Source organism: Heliconius melpomene, chromosome 17, assembly GCF_056956725.1.
Source record: "Heliconius melpomene rosina isolate 202511_hmr_F chromosome 17, ASM5695672v1, whole genome shotgun sequence".
Taxonomy (NCBI): Eukaryota; Metazoa; Arthropoda; class Insecta; order Lepidoptera; family Nymphalidae; genus Heliconius; species Heliconius melpomene.
In genome coordinates, this window is record NC_140405.1 from 11,892,762 (window position 1) to 11,910,042 (window position 17,281).

Here is a 17,281-nt window from a genome sequence, read left to right on the forward strand (position 1 = left end):
TTTGCTTAAGTTATGTACGATAATTAATATCCACATTTTCCCTGTAACAATTATAATTATTACTTTTTAGCATACGATGTTGAATATGTGAGTATCGCTAATTTAGAACATGTGATTTTGTTTATTACTGTTAAAACAAATTTTATTCTAAACTCTTAATAAATAAATATAGATTGTTTTCAATTAAATATTGTCTAAGTTAATTGAAAAAACACAAAATTACGCGAAAAAATGGAGATTATCTTGTTTACTTATATTAAAAAATAGAAATTAAATATTTGAAGTAAAAATTAAAATTTAAAATTTAAAGTTTAACTAGAATTATAGGACCTAAAGTAGCTGTGTGAGTTGTGAATTGTGACCCGTAGATTGAATTGTTCATTGTTATGAATAAAAAAATTCTCCCCTTCTTTATATTGGAAGAGGGTCACTTTAACCCCTGGTGAATGAAGCTGCATACCAGACTCGCCTAAGTCATATTTTCTATTTATTTTTATAGTTTGTAATTATATAATACTATCTTTTGAAACATATTGCCAAAAGATAGAAAAAAACTGTTAAAATTTTATATCCTCAGCCATACTTATTTACATTCTCTGTAATTTATGGCACACTAAAATATGTCATCATTTGATTGTATCAGCCAAAGTTAAAACGTGATAAATAATTTGAAAATAAATAATAGATTTAAACCTATTGCCTAAAAAATTCAAATTATAAAAAATTGACATAATAATTATTATTCACGGCAGGCAAAGGGAATTAACTTCTAAGACATATTGTGTTGAGACTTGAGTAGCAAAACTCAACGCCGCGCTTTGTTTTATTACCAGAGCGAGTAAATGAAAATAATTCATTCGCCCTAATAGAAATTCAACCCACAACCGTCGCGTTTACAGTCACACGATTTTTAGTCTTGAAGTATAGTATTTATATTTAAAGTATTTATATTTTTACTTAAAAAAATTATATAAAATTAAATATTTATATTTAAAGTATAGTTAAGTATTTTAATCTTTATAACAAATACGGTTACGGTTACGTACGGGGTATATCTGTAATAGTATTTTCATTTAATATTTTGGCGTTATGCCAGTTTACTGCTGACGGTCTCAATTGCTGTTTGCCGTTTAATAATTATTTATACGACTGGTTTAAGGTTAACTTAGGTCATGTGTAGATATTGTTTTACTCGCGTGCATTAAAATATAAATAAATACAAAATATGAAATATTTTTAAATAATAATAAAAAGACATTTAAATCAATGATATCGTCATTACTCATTTTATTTTAATTGAATGAACGTAAATACCGATACAAGTATGTTTTGTACAAAATTTACAGTAAATTAACATACAGATGATATATTCTATTTATAGATAGCTTATTTTTTAACTTATATGGCAAAGGTCATCATGTTTAAGGACATAAGTCCATTCATTTCAAAATAAATGCCTTTGTCTAGTCTAGTCGGTTAGCCAAAGTTACCGTTAAGGCAATTTATAACAACGCGTGAGGTACTCACTTGATAGCCAACCACATAAATGCTATCAGAATAATTTGTGTCAACGTTATTATGTAAAATTATGATTACCCATACGATACATTCAGGCCAAACTGTTTTCTAGTATTGTTTATGTAAAACATAATTCGTTCTGTTTGATAATTATAATTTATAAGCAAATCATATTTGGTATTCGCTTCCATATAAGAAAAGCACATGGTTAGATTACGATTTCACTTTTTGAGTAGTTCATTTGTTTGACATTAATTAGTATATTTAACAAGTAACAAGTTATGTTTAAATGAACATACATATATTTATAAATAAAACAGGTGAAATCTCATTCCCATAATCAAAACAGCCAGACAGCCAGGTAACTATTCCATTTATAGCATTGATCAATATGTACTGGGAGCTGCGACGTTGCCGCTCTTACGTTGAAAACATCCGCCATCTTGTTAAACTCAATAACACACGCGATGTAAAACCAACCTTAAAATATAAGTACTAAGATTTAAATTCAAATAATTATTAAGATAACATATAATCTTTTAATAATGAAATATAAATGTAAACAATAACTGAGGCAGAGTACTATAAGACCTGTGCCCTTTTAAATAAAATTGATATTTCTTTACATTTAAAGTGTGACGATTATGAATGGCGTGATGGCGTCGTGGAGGGAGTCACGTATTGATATAAACCTACCAAATAGAAATGTAAGTTTAAAACTTTAATTATTTATCATTTGTTTATTATAAACGGCATTGTAACATAACAAAAAGTTTTTTAAGATATAATTTGACCTATTTATGTTAATAATAAGACGTTTTTACATCATTCAGATGGACATCGAGCTAAAAAAACATACGATAAACAATATTTCTGTCGCAGTCGCGTTATAGCAAAACAAAAGTGAAGTTATGGTTAATAATGAGAATTACGGCTTCATGGGGACATAAAGCTATTATTTTTTTCAAGGGTGTAATGAATTTAATTAGTCTCTGGTAATTGCTATTAGATAAGAAAAAGGTTAACAATAAAACTCTATTTTTAATTTGCATTTACTTTTACCTAACAAATGTACTTATATAAGTTATAGTTATAAATATACTTAATGTATTTTAATATAAAATATAAAATGATAAATGATACTTCACACTGTACCCGTATATAGCAGGGTTGGCAGAGAAAACCTACCACCATTGAGTGTTGAGACTTGAGTTTGAGTGGCGGGAATCAATGCGTGAATGTGATTTATCTAACATCGAAATGAAAATAATTGAAATATAATAATTCCCTTGAGTGTAGATGAACCTACAACCTTTGTCTGTCATCGTTGCTACGACGACCTCAAAGCAACGATATTTACCTAAATTTGTATTTTTTCTTAAATCGTTATAAAATTTCGTTACAAAAAATCGGTCAAAAGTCAGAGTTTAAGTTTGATAACTAATTTAAGTTGCCACGCGGATATCGAACTAGTGACCTCCTTTATACACTCCAAATCTGTTATTTTTAATGCATAATTATGTCAATGTCAAATGATAAATGGTTTTGTGGTACGGAAACCGTTTTTAAGACTTTCTTTTTTGTTGCGCAACTTTGTGCTACTTAGGTACGTATTAGACACAACAATCTACAGACGGTATGTTTTACTATGAGTTATACTTTATAGTATAGGGGAACTTAACGCCGTAAAAAGTCTGACAGCACAGCGGCCATCGTTGCGGATTTAGTAGTCGCGAGCCGAGTTCAAATCTGCCTTTGAACATATTGATTTTTTCTCACAGTGCCTGCATATCTTCAGGGACAGAGTACCCTCTTCCGTCCCCACCGGGTGTCGCTGTAAAAGCCAATAGGGCTAACAGCATTAACCTCAAGACCGAAAAAAAAACCTAACGCCCCTCAATGTTATTATTATTACTATATACATATGCTTATATATGAGTAAGTATGATATGCTTTTTCATTCTGATATTTCCGATACCCACTCTCCGCAGTTCGCCTGGTTACCAAAGTGAAGAAATGAAAATTTTGATTATTTCATTCTCTCAAATGTAAAATTGAAGCCACAACCGTCGCCTTTTGAGTCACAGTAGCTTGTGCCCCACCTCTCCGGCCTCTTTTGAAATGAATTGACATTTTGTTTTGAAACTTTCTTTTCTACCTTCATTAATTAAGTACCTTTACAGTAGATATATCCGCATATAGCAGGTTGGGCAGATCACCTAAGTCGGAATGTCTCAGTTCTACTCTTTATTTATTTATTCCCCCGAGTGGGGTCGAAACCACCAACCGTCACGCTTACATTTCAATGTTATTCCTCTGCACTACGATAGCCTCTATTTAGGAAGGATGGAATTTTCGCTGTATCACGCCATAGCAGGCTAGGCAGATGGAATGTAGTGTAAAGACACATCGATCTACACTTTTCCCCGAAATCTGGCGTGTCGAGTAGCGGAACTTAATGCCGCGCTGTACCTCATTACTAGAGCGACGAAATGAAAATATTTAATTTCTTAGAGTGGTAATCGAACACACAACTTGACGAGTTTATAATCGAACACTTGTGCCGAGGGCTTGGCTGGCGAATGGCAGGTGAGGCATCACGGTTTCCATTTATCGAATTTTTAGAAGTGAAACGCTTTAAGTGATTTGAAATTATAAATTACGAATAATGAGGCGATTAACTTGCATACATACTTTTGGAAGTATACTTATATGTCATTAAAAAAGCAAAACTCCTTATTTTTCAAGGGAAAACAAAAAAAAATTAACTCTGTAAAACTATCAAAACCTCCAACTAAGTGTATCGAATTTTTTTGCGTGTCTAATTATAATATTTTTCTATTTATATTCTATAACCCATGTTTTTTTTTTCGAACTTGAGGCTAATGCATGCAATTACAGCAACATCGGGTAGATAGCCTCTTCTCTATCCACCCTGTAATGTGTCCCTGAAAAAATTACAAGCACTATGTGGCTACTTGTAAGGATGCCGAAGGCAGGAGGGCATCCCCTGCGGAATGATCACGATTAAACAAATTGTTCATTTATATGTTTTCGAACTTACATACACTATTAAATAATATACGAGGAAATTTAATTGAAAAAAAAAACATCGACAGAAAATAATTTTATTCATCATAAGACATCATCTCTTTCATGTTCACATTTATTTTGTATGAAATGGACTGATATAAAGTTTAATATGTTTTTTTCTGTGATATACATATACTTTTTGTTTTATAATATACTCGTCTCGACGGCCACACTCAACTTGTAAGTAAGCCAACTCAGTGCAAGGGAGACACTTGGGGGAAACCGAGATGACAACCGCAATGCCGCTATGTTTCGAATTAAATAGTTCACAGACGGACAAAATAATGAGCCTATATAACTGTGCTTTCTTTCTTTCTCAACGGCAACTCTTAGTTTGTCTGCTCAGCTCGCGAGAGTGAGGCGTGGCGGATAGGTGTCATATCATTAGTCCCCCTCTGCCAATCCTGCTATATGTGCGATTCAGCGTGAAGCTAATAAAAAAACGATAAACAATATCTTTATTTATCATAAGACATCATCTCTTTCCACGGACACACTCAATTTGTATGTGGGCCAGCTCAGTGCGAGGGGCAGGCATGGCGGGGGGGCGTCCGCGTCGCTCTCAGAGTCGCTGTCGGCGAAGCGGGAGAGCGCGGACACCTGAGGGGCCATGGCGCGCGCGAGCGAAGGTGGGATTAGAACCTGCAATATATAACTGATGATTAAAAATTCCTGATACAAAAAAAAACTCTAAAAAGTAAAAGGTATTTTTTTTAATAATGGTTTAGAGCACTCTGGATTAAGACAACGTCCCCGTCAACGTCCCACTTCCTACGCTACCGTATATTTTTACCGTTTTCTTCTTTCTTCATAAAATATTTCACAAAATGAGTCATGCAGACAATTTAAACAGTAAATTTAAAAAAATATATAAATATTTTTGAAATGTAATCAATATAACATTTTAAAGATATTCCAAAAAAAAAATTTACACATTTTTTTTAGCTACATTAAAAAAAACCACAAGAATCGAACCTGCAGCCAACCACCTCTTACAGCATACGGCTTCTCCGGTGTTACAAAGGCCCCCGCTACAGTGGGGGGTAAAATGGTGACCGCTCGAGGGCCCTGACGCCAGGTGAAATGACGAGAATGGAGGACTCGGCCACTGGAAAGACAAAATAGGTGTCAATAATTAAATAAGGTCAGAATAAGGTAATTAAAGAAGCATGTTATAGTTAAAGCATACGATAGGCTGTGTGGTCGATTCCCACTCGAGGTAATTAAATAGTTAATATTTTTATGTCTTCGCTCTGGTTCTCACTGGCAAAGCGCGGCGTTGAATTTCGCCACCCAATATGGAATGTCTCCAAAATTCGGCGCAAGGTGGAGAGCATAGAGGGAGAGGGATACAAAGTGAAGCTGAGACGCACACACGCTTTTGCCCCTGTGCCACGTTAGCCTCAAACAATTTTAATTACTTAAAATATTCTTATAAGCTACCATTAACGGCTACTAGTTTATAATTTAAGAGTTTTTTAAATAGCCATAAACATTTGAAAACAAATTAAAAATTATATTTTTTGAACAGAACAAAAGAAAGTCCTTGCACAAACATCAAATCCGCTATCAAAATAAACTATAAAACTCACTCAATGGCCAAAGGTAGTAAACTGGCGCCCTCCGCATTGAATATTATATGTACTGAGTCCAAGTATTCAATTTCATCTGAACCGCTCCAGGAGCCCTGGAATAAGTAAAATACGTAAATTAAAAAAAAGATTCATTAATATAATAAAATAATGTCAACTAAAATCAATCTTATGTTTTGACTTACTCCTGTATCTCGCGCATAGCAAAGGAGGCAGAGGTAGCCGTAGCCTAGTGTTAAGACACTCCATTCTTTACTATCCACCCCAAGAGTCATTGCGTGTTGTGCGAAATTTAACGCCGCACTTAATTTTGCTACAAATTAATGAAAGCGACGCCGTCGTGGCGCAAGATCACAAACATGCGACTGTAAAAGCGGCGATTTTGGGTCCGATTCCTACTGAGGGGAATGAAATATTGTCTCTGGTAACAAGAAAGCACAATGTTAAGTTCCACCATTTAACACGGAATGCTTCGACAATTCGTCGGAAAGTGAACGGAAGGGTCTTAATGTGAACCTCCGTTCACATTAATTAAGACACAATATCGATTTCCAGGTTCCCTCTGCCTACCCTGCTACGTGCAGAATACAGCGTTAAGCAAAGAAATATTCTCCGAACGGGTTTCGAGGCCAAGGTCCTTGTGTTTCTTGTCAAAGTTTAACACAAGTATACAAATTTAATCGCAATTTAAATATAAGTAAAAAAATTACCTCCATTGTTTCAGGTAGCTGAGGTAATGCACGCTCTATGCTCGACATTTCAAAACTATCCGTAGACATGTTGTGTCCTGAAATAAACAATTATTTACTAAAGTTTAAGCATATTTTGCTCACTCACTCACTTATTCATTCAATGGCTAATTCACTTACCTTCTGTCCCTCTATCTGTCATACTGCAGAGACCTCTTTGTAGGGTCTCTTTTATTTGCTGTTCCACACTCGGAGATAATGGTTCTGTTTGTTCTACACTCTGAAATTAATATATATATATAATATCTATATTTTATATTCAAAAACTAAAAATTGTAACGTCTAGGATGATGATCATGAAGATGATTTCTAATTGAAATATGAAATTTCATGTTAAGTTTTATATAATACAATTACAGTTTTTTTTAATAAAATAAGGAATACCATTTTTTGGGTTCAGAAGTGCATTTTGCATTTTGGACCATTATTCCTCATACATCCTGTATCCTGTTTTTTTACAAGAAAAGGTAATTTTAAAAGTTACTGACATATATTGTCAAGTATTTAAAGATAAATATAGACGACAAAATTAGACAATTACATTATACAAATTTTAAAAGGGCAACCGTAATTATACCGTAGGGATTAGGATCCATACAATTTTCGAGATAAAGCACATTGAGTTTTTTAGTTTTTTTAACAATATATGCAGAGGAAAAGTGGTGTTTAGACACTCCATTCCCCATGCATTGTACAATTTTCGAGATATCATGGCTTCACAAAACGCCGATCTCATGCTCACTAGTAACATAATAAATGTATATACAATTACCATATTACACTCAACAGGTGGATTCCTTAACCATCGTACTCTAGCAGAGACACCAGCTAAGTGGGCGGCACGGGAGCCCTGGGGCAAGCGGGCAGAGCCCCGAGATACCCGGGACACTAGCCATGGACCCCCACATCTAAAAAATAATAATTTGAAGCTTTTCTTCACCCTGTATCCCACATATGACGGGATAGATAGATTCTATGGATTTCTTTCTTGTCACAAGAGCGAGCAATATTAAATAACCCATTCCCGCGAGTAAGAATTGAACCCACAACTATCATATTTGCAATCGCAAGCTGTTGCCACTGTGCCACAACGCCCTAAGATATATAGCATAGTAAAATAATGTAATATTCTAACCTGGGATTTTTGCTGATCGCTTCTATAACTTCAAGGCCGGAGCCCCGTTGCGCCGCGCGGAGTTCCCTACTGGTGCAACCAACCATCTATATATGAAAAAAAGATTTATTTTTTACCAATACACAAAATTAAAATAATAACATTTAATTTTGACGTATCTTTTATAAACAATATATATATATAAAAAAATAATATTTTTATAAATATTAACAAAATTAACAAAGGAGCCATTTTACTCAAATATGTCTCTCTTATAAAATGGTACAAAAAATTTAAATATAATATTGAATGGCAAAGGCCAATACATTACAATTTTAAAGACAAAAATATATCTACATATTTAAAAATAACTTACAAAACTACACAGAAAAAATCGTAGACAAAAAGGAAAACCACAAACCTGTACAAAACTAACTCCCCCATGGGGAGTATCAACTTTGCCAAGCTGAGGGTCCTCAGTCACCAGCAGGTGTCTCAACCTGGAGTTGGCACCGTCGAGGGGCGCGTGCCACGTCACGTGGTCACCGGGCATAAACTTGTTACCTACAGCAGGAAAGAGTACAACTACAGATTGAGTTTCTTTAAAGACCTAATTTAGTAACAAATGCTCACAGCACAAAGAAAAAATATTCAGTAATTGGAAATTGGAATTTGCTCTGCCAAGAATTAAGTGGTCGCCGAGTATGAACTCATTAGTTATTCTTTTAATAACAGAATAGAGAGTCGATTATCCGGCTCTCGGTTACGTAGAATCTCAGTTACGGATTATCCGGTCCGGACTAAGATATGACAATAAAACCGAATTTAGACTGAAAAAGCTTAAAAGTAAAACAATACTATAATTTGAACAAATATATTTCATTATTTTTCACATAATTTATTCCCAGTCTTATTAACCGCGTTACTACTTATTACGCAATAATATCAGAATCTAACCCAAATGTTATGCGGAACTTACCGGTGCAGAAAACGTCAATTGTAGTTGAGGCCTGTCGTGACGCAGACGCAGACGGCACAAGCGTGCGATTGTAAACGCATGTGGGTTCAATTCCCACTTGAGGAGACAAATTACTACTTACTTATTAGTACTTACTTCATACTTCACTTGAGGGAATAAATTATTATATATTAATATTTTCATTACATAGATTATTAGACAAAAGTTTCTAATAAATTACAACTATTTTAAACAATCCTCAAAACAAAAAAACAGTCATAAGACCAACCTGTAGTAAATATATATCTGGCCAAAGCTTGCAACAAGGCGGCAGGCCACAGCGGAGGCTCCCTTTCTTCACTCTCTAATCTAAATGTAAGTTCGAGGCCGTACCCGGAGCACCCCCCGGGGTAGGGTTCAGGGTGGACACGACCGTCGCCGTGCAGGTCTGAGAGACCGAAACTGAGAAAAAAAATTATAATCTTTTAAACTGTTTCTAATAATTGTTAATTGAAAAATCTTCAAACATTTAAGATTAAGAACACTCTCGATTAAGTCACTAATTCGTTTAGTAACTACAATGCCATAGACACTACTTAAATTTATATTATTTTTAAATAATTACAACCTAATTATTGGACAAAGTGAATAAAGTTGTAGGCCGTAAGTAATAATTAAGGCTTCTATTCTCCACTTTCTGATCTGAATATAAGTTCAAGGCCGTAACTGCAGCACTCACTCATTCAGGGCTTCGGGTGAACATGACTGTCGCCAGGTTGGATTACAGGTCTGAGTTCTAAGCTAGGGAAAAGATTATAAGTGTTTTAGTAAATCTGGAAGGATTTCATATTAAATCGAATCCACGACGATCCACATATTTTATGAATTAACACAAGTTCTTTTAATGAAATAGTTTGTTTCTTTATATACCATATTACGATTATCACTCCTTTATTAAGTACCTAAAACTGTAATTTCATTAATTATAAAATACAAAAATAATCACCTAACATAATGCCAGTGAGGAGTAATGTTCTCTTCAGCCCTGCCAGGGTTCCAATACATGCTGATATAATCAAGAGGGTCATGTCCACCGAGCCTGTAACAAAATAAGTAGGTACCTATTATATAAATTATATTACAGCTAATTTAAACAAATTACTCTTGTTTCTTTATTAGTCAAGTAATTAAAGTCAGCAGATTGAAATCCTCATTCATCCTCAAATATTTATGTTATTAATTTTTAATTTTTCGGAGTGAGTAAACAAAGACTAGTAGCAACACCTTTGTCAAAATGACAACCTGACTCATAATGCATAAAATGTATATTATATCAACATATTTTATTGAAATTGAAACATAAATTATATTAAAATATTAATTAAATATTGTTAATTATTTTATAAATGTTGTTAATTGTTTTTGTTAATGTTGAAATTTCATTTAATTGTAATTATAAGCATGAATCAATGTAAAAATATCTGTTCTATATAAAGTCAGAAAAATAAAGGCTATTATTATAATGCAAGTGCATCATAATTTTCCATTTTAGATGACATTCTGGGTAAGCTACTGTGGAGAACTGACAATTAATGCCGATATTGAAGTATGTGGGGGACATAAAGAGAGAATATTTCATTTATCTGCATAATTTAAAATGGCTACAATATGTTGTTACATGTGTAGGCGGTCTTAGACTGAAAGAAGTACTAAATAACTTCTTTGTCCATTTTATCCTTACATTTTTATTTTGAACTTATATTTTTAAGAACTTTTGTTGTGAAAAAAATTTAACTATTTAATAATGCATAAAAATGCAAATGCAGGACTCAAGGTACTCCTTTGTGAAAGAAACCCTATGATTTAAGTCCTACTACACTCAAAATCTTTAGACTTTTCTAAATATTTTGCTGTTTAGTATGTGAATAACATTTGAAAAAATTACAAACTATTTGGCTTTGTCCAAACAAACCAGAGTGAAAAATCACAATGTACACAGTTATTAATTCTAATTGAGAAAAAAAAATACCAATATTTAAGTCTAGTAGTAACTTGTAATGGATTTGGTTGATCTGGATATACTTTGGTACATGTTTCGTAGAGAGCGTTGAGTCCAGGTGGCATAAGATGATCTGTAAAAATTTAAATAAGGTTTATAATTCTTATCTATAATTTATGTAATGCAAAAGGTGCTAGTTCGAATTCGCTTAAATTTTTATACATTTTAAAAAAAAAAATTTTTCGTTCTCAAGCGTGGAATAAGTATGTTAATATATAACATATATAATTTTACCAGTTTGGTTTACTTCAGAAGTAGTTCCTTGCAATGTGGCAGAATTAGTTGGTACATCAGTACTAATGCCCTGCGCAGACGCAACAAAAGCCAAAGCGCTATTTTGAACTATCCCACTAACTCCAGAACCACTGGAGGCGGACATTTTTAAAACTATTCTTATAGATTTTATATTTAAATTATATATTCACATTGAGTAAAATATTTTAGATCTGAAGGGATAACGCTGTTTATGTTTTACGCCATTTATTTTATGTTCCCGTTATGTTGGTGGAAATGGTTGTCAAACTAATTTTGGTGCTGCCCTATTATTTATTTCCATCTAGATCTACACCGAAATAAATAAATAGAAGTGTCTGTCTGTGATTTCAAAACGCTTTTGACTTTTGTGAATTTTTGACTTTTAAATAAATGGCTAACAAAAAATTGCTGAATTCATAATAATAATAAACTTACATTATCAGTTCAGTTCTTAATTTATGGCGCTTCGATCGTGCCAGTTGACACCAATCACTTCGCCAATGTCATGCTGTATGGAGCCTTATAATTTACTTGTTACAATTTATTTCATTGAATATAATATTCTTTATTGCATTTAACATTAAAAAATACATTTAACAGAAAAAGAAGTTAGCCTCGGTGGACTTATTTCTTTAAGAGATTTCAGCCAACCTATGAAAGTGCTTGAAAGAGCGTGAAAGAATATGGCGAGAAGACAAAATATGAAAATAGAGTGGATGTGAATCTAAAATTTTATAAAAAATAAATAAATTGTAACAATTATTATGAACACTTTAAATATACACATAAATAAATAATAATATACACATACTTATATATGAATAAACATACTTACATTTACATATACTTACACATAAATGCATACTAATTCGAATATCTAAATATAATATAAGAGTATATATAAATATTTTTATACACTTAAACATAAAATGAACGATATATAGTTAGATTAATGCTAGGTAGTGTTAATAATAAAATAAAAATCCTAAACGTATGTTTAACTTGTCGTATCCCGCCATGAACCCATATTTCATTTGACATTGACATTGACAGCAAGGATTGACAGTCACCCAAAAATTATAAATAGTATGCGGTATTCTTGAAATTAGTTAATTTTAAATTAAATAAATACCAAAGCCATCACTTACTTATTGCGTTCATTTAATTTAACATATTTCTATAAAAGAAATAAGAATAGCATTGCGTACTTTGAAAATTACAATTTGTGTAAAAATAAATAAGAGAAGTAACTAATATGCGTTATTTATTTTTAACTACTATATTTAGCATAGTGTACGCTTTTGAGAAAGATATGACTTTTCCGGTACAAGCTGGTAAAATGGAATGTTTCTACCAGAAGGTGTCTTTAAAGGAGGTTATTGATATAGAATATCAGGTAATATATGCTTTTTAAGCTTACTAAATTAATAGTAAACGCTAGGCAAAATTGATTTCCTAAATATTGAGTTTCATTTTAATTAAATGATTTATTTTCATGCTGATTCATTTAATTTAACTGTTTATTTAAATTAAGGGAAAATGATAAATATTTAGGACAATTTTGATGTTTACATTATTATTCTTGTATGTATGATGATTCTATTTCTTCAGCTTCACCCACATGTCAGAGTACGCACACAGAACATAGTGCTAAGACACTGATCTCCTGTCTAAATTTGAGAAATTTGAGATATTGAATGTTCAGTTCAGGCAGAGTTGAATGTCACACTTTTAACTTTTTTTTTGTCTAAATGATTTCCCTTAATTTATTACTGGATACATTCACCCACTATTATTAAATTGAATTTAAATTCATTATAAAGTGCCTTAATAAGCAATGTAGTGTTTAGCACTAGGTTTCCTGGTTTCCTCCACCTACTCTGATATGTTTGAGACACAGCATGAAGCTAAAAAAATATAGCTTATTATATAGAAACTCTGCAAATATTATTATAATTTTTGGACTCTATTCACCACCAAAACAACATTATAAAATATAGTATACATATTGTTCATTGTCATTCATTAACTGAAGTTGAAAGATGTTCTTAAAAAGTAACTAAACATATATTTTTAAGGTCATTGATGCTTCACATGGTGAGCTGGATATATCTTTTCAATTAACAGATCCAGTAGGAAGATCTATTGTAACAGATTACAAAAAACCTGAAAATGCACACAGACATGTATCTATATTGGAGGGGGATTACAGATTTTGTTTTGATAACACTTTTAGCACCTTTAGTGAGAAGACTGTAAGTTGTTTATTTTTTTCAGCTTCTGCTTCATCTAGTGTTAAGATACTCTGTTCTCCAATATCTGTCCAAATTCAAGACATTGTGCATTGAATGGCGGAATTTATTTTGCGAGAATAGATCAGTGAATATATGACATTTCCATTATATTGATGCTATGACCATGATGCTTAGTCATAAACCTCAAATTACAGCAACATAGAGAAATGTGCCAATTTTATATCAAAACCTTAGTATTCCTACCCTGATATATACTCTTAATGTTGCCAAACCTTAAATAATAATCTTAATAACTTCCATTATTTATTTTTTACATTGCGGGAGAACATTACTTGTTGCCTAAATAAATGCTACACTTTGCTTCGTTATCACAGTAAGGCATAATAAAGTACCAAAAATATTTTCTATACTAAATATTTCATTACCCCAAGTGGAAATCAAACTCATAGTTGTCGCGTTGCGTTTACTGTTGCGTACACACTTGTGTCCTTGCGCCACAACAACCTCAATAAATAAATAATAATGCAAATAATTTTCTTAATTTTTTTTCAGGTCTTCTTTGATTTAATGATAGAAAATGAAGAAACCAGCGAGAAAGATTATGACGATGATAAGGAAATGGAGTTAGGCAACGCAGCAGAGACATACATGATGAAGGTCAAAGATATATCCGAGTCCATTACACGGGTGAGGGACAGTGTGTCTGCGGCGCGTCGGCTGCAAGAGCTGGTCTCCGCGCACGAGGCCAGGGACCGAAACCTTGCAGAGGAGATGTGTACAAAGTTAGTGTTTTTTGTAATTTTTTTTTAGATTGTCATTTCATTGCCATTTGTTTTTTTTTCGACTTGGCTTTACTGCTGTTGACCTGGGATAGCGTCATCGTCACCAAGTGGCGTAGCGAGCTTAATTCGCGCCTGGGGCAAAATACTTAACAAAATAATTACTTTAACAGCTTTATATTTAAAACATTTATACTTTCTTAGTCAAATTGCTTATATAAACAAAGTGCGGTCTTTGATAATCATAAATTTATGAATGACTGAGAATGTAATTTATATTTTTTTTGTTTCAGAGTCATGAAATGGTCTCTTGGACAAATTATTTTAATGTTGGTTGTTGGTATTACACAGGTATGTCATATTTTTGTTAATATTAATATTGTTAGCATACTCGTGTAAAAGTGATTTAGTTGAAAATGACAATAAAAGCAGTAGAATTGTCTCAAACAGGAACAGTTGCTTGTAGGCGGAAGCCCTGATTGGAAGGTATCTAGTGGTATATTTGGCAGAAAATAGACAACATAAAGATTTATTAACATAACTGGGTGAAGCTGAAAAATAATTAATATACATATCATCAGTAGAAGAACATGACTGATCTATATTTATGTATCTCATATCTCAAGATATAAGCATATTTAAAATAATAATAATAAAAATAGTCGTTTATTGTTTTAATTTATCATTTTATTGCAGGTATATTTCCTCAAAAGTCTATTTGAAGACTCAAGCGGAAGAAATTTTAAAAAAATGGTACCAAATTTTATGTCACAATAAAACTAAGTCTGAAATCAACTTACAGTTAAAAAATAATATAATTATAAAATACATAAAAATAGTTATTTTTCTTATTATATAATATTATTTTGTAATATATGATTATAGCACAAAACGTTTTTGTAGTAATTCTGTTTTGAAAATATTTTTTCAATGTCAATGTTTTTTTAAATATAATTTGGGTTGATGCCTACAATCTGACGGAGCGAAATAATTGACTGATTTTTCTTCATATAATACTAATGAAAAAATATTTAACTGTAACTTGATTATACATATTTTTAATTAACAAAAAAGTGCACAAATGTCAATACCAGTTAATACCTCTTACAAAATAATATTACAAAAAATAGTTTAAAAATAATTAACCGTTTTTTTAAATATTATTTTCTAGATATAGATAATTTATATAATATCATTAGCTTTTAAAAAGGTTTGCTTATTCTATTTTTATTATATATTGATAGATATGTTCTTTATTAAATAAAACATTCACTAAAAAATATTATGATGTCGCAATGGTGACTGTAAACATAATGGTCGAGTTCACTCAGGGGATGTATTATTTGCATTTTCTCGCACAGGTATGTATACAAAATGCAACGTTGAGTTCCGCCACTCGAAAAGTAATGTCTCTAATACGGGTGTCTTAACACTACATTATCATCTGTGAAATTTGGGCAAAAATTTAAATGCGTGGGGAATTTTAGCGTATATCTTGAGTATGTATAAATTTTATTTTTCAATATTTCATTTCTTTATAATTTAAATTCTTGAGTTGTAGTAATTATATATTATACAAGCGGCCGAAACGCGGCTACCCCCGCTTAAAATTGTTGTTATATTATAGCGAAATTATAGAAAAAGTATACTATATATATATATAGTTTTATATATATAGTAAACCTGTTTGTTATTCAGGTGAATAAGCTATATTACTATAAAGTTTCATCTCTCAAAAATATCCATCCTCACAAAATTTCACATTCATAATGTTAGTAGGATATTTCGTGTGTAATAATTATGTCTTGGGTTATTGTCATTATATACATGTTTTCCCATTGAATTATATAATTTACAAAAATTATATTGTACTCGAATCTCATTATATATTTTTTTCTTTGTTTGTTAATATATATTTTTTTCAACGTTGTTTTGTAAATGTGTAGAGATTGGAAAATGAAATGAACACTAGATTTTTCTGCCTATTCATTGTACTAACTACAAAAAAAATAACTTTTTAAATCAAATACTATTGTATTTTAACTCTTTTAACCGGACTAATCAGTTAGACATTCGGATAAGCGAATGTATGAAGAAACGCAGATTTTGTGGATATGTTATTATGTATTTATTAAGACAATAACTAATACATATCAACGAAAATCTATGTTTATTAAGAAATTATTAAGAGATACCTTTTCCAAAATACTATACACAAGATAACCGCGACTAATTATATTTATATAAGTAGTCGCGGTTGCTAGTCCGGATAATAGTGAATCCGTATAACTAAGGGCCGGGTAATCGGGTTTCTATAAGTAATGGTAGGTGTAATACCAAAGATATTAGAATATTTTTTTTCTTGCCATAATATTTTTTTTATGAAAGAACTAATGTTCGTTAAAATTCCGAGTGTATATTGTTGTAAGTTTAAAAAGCCTAAATTCAGGGCGACCACGACTTATCGTCTTTGATATACGTATTATACATATCAATGTCATACACCTTCCTATTGAATACGTAGTTTGAATGATTTAAGTGTAGTAAGTACATCACTGGGAAGCGACTTTGTTTTATACTATGTAGAAAGATATTTTGCAAAAAAGGTACAGGTTGAATTTCGGAAATGTTTGTTCCTTTTTATATTTTTGTATCCAAAGTGTTCAGTAGAATGATAATATTGTGAAAAGATAATAAATACGAAAATGGGCTTAAAAAAAGTTTTAAAAAATATTGTAAATAGAAATGTAGATAATGATAAAATAAAGATTTCTTAAATACATTTTTGTTTCATTAGTTAGAAATCGTTGTGTCGCAGTGGGAAAAAGTTTGGCTGTAAACGGGCCGGTTGAATCTGAATGACTTCCATTGGTTAATATCGTTTAATGACAATGTAGCATAACATTTAA

The 17,281-nt window shown here is 31.8% G+C and overlaps 2 protein-coding genes and 1 long non-coding RNA gene across 5 annotated transcripts; 2 read left to right on the top strand and 1 right to left on the bottom strand.

The window, feature by feature from the left end:
• Positions 1-1,033: 1,033 nt before the first annotated feature.
• LOC146530298 (uncharacterized) lies at positions 1,034-10,182 on the top strand. The gene is made up of 2 exons (XR_014878936.1): positions 1,034-2,225; positions 5,557-10,182. It is a non-coding gene; the product is annotated as an uncharacterized LOC146530298 (long non-coding RNA).
• On the bottom strand, positions 4,631-11,917 carry Su(fu) (suppressor of fused domain protein). 3 transcript variants are annotated; one of them, XR_014878933.1, is made up of 13 exons: positions 11,318-11,606; positions 11,054-11,156; positions 10,031-10,123; positions 9,314-9,486; positions 8,488-8,630; positions 8,088-8,173; positions 7,725-7,860; positions 7,073-7,172; positions 6,914-6,990; positions 6,204-6,298; positions 5,587-5,719; positions 4,985-5,253; positions 4,631-4,951 (listed from the first exon to the last, which is right to left on the bottom strand). XR_014878933.1 is itself a non-coding variant. In XM_085200860.1 (12 exons), the coding sequence occupies exons 2-12, from the start codon at positions 11,146-11,148 to the stop codon at positions 5,077-5,079; spliced, it is 1,308 nt and encodes a 435-aa protein (XP_085056986.1). In that variant the 5' UTR covers positions 11,149-11,156; positions 11,774-11,917; the 3' UTR covers positions 4,631-5,076. The 3 variants fall into 3 exon arrangements, 2 of the variants coding, with proteins under 2 accessions (XP_085056986.1, XP_085056985.1); XM_085200860.1 differs by lacking the exon at positions 11,318-11,606 and adding an exon at positions 11,774-11,917 and having other exon boundaries at positions 4,631-5,253; XM_085200859.1 differs by having other exon boundaries at positions 4,631-5,253.
• Positions 11,918-12,368: 451 nt separating this feature from the next.
• Positions 12,369-17,152, top strand: LOC146530300 (transmembrane emp24 domain-containing protein 5-like). The gene is made up of 5 exons (XM_085200890.1): positions 12,369-12,734; positions 13,417-13,593; positions 14,146-14,375; positions 14,666-14,723; positions 15,069-17,152. The coding sequence occupies exons 1-5, from the start codon at positions 12,594-12,596 to the stop codon at positions 15,147-15,149; spliced, it is 687 nt and encodes a 228-aa protein (XP_085057016.1). The 5' UTR covers positions 12,369-12,593; the 3' UTR covers positions 15,150-17,152.
• The last annotated feature ends 129 nt before the right edge of the window (positions 17,153-17,281 follow it).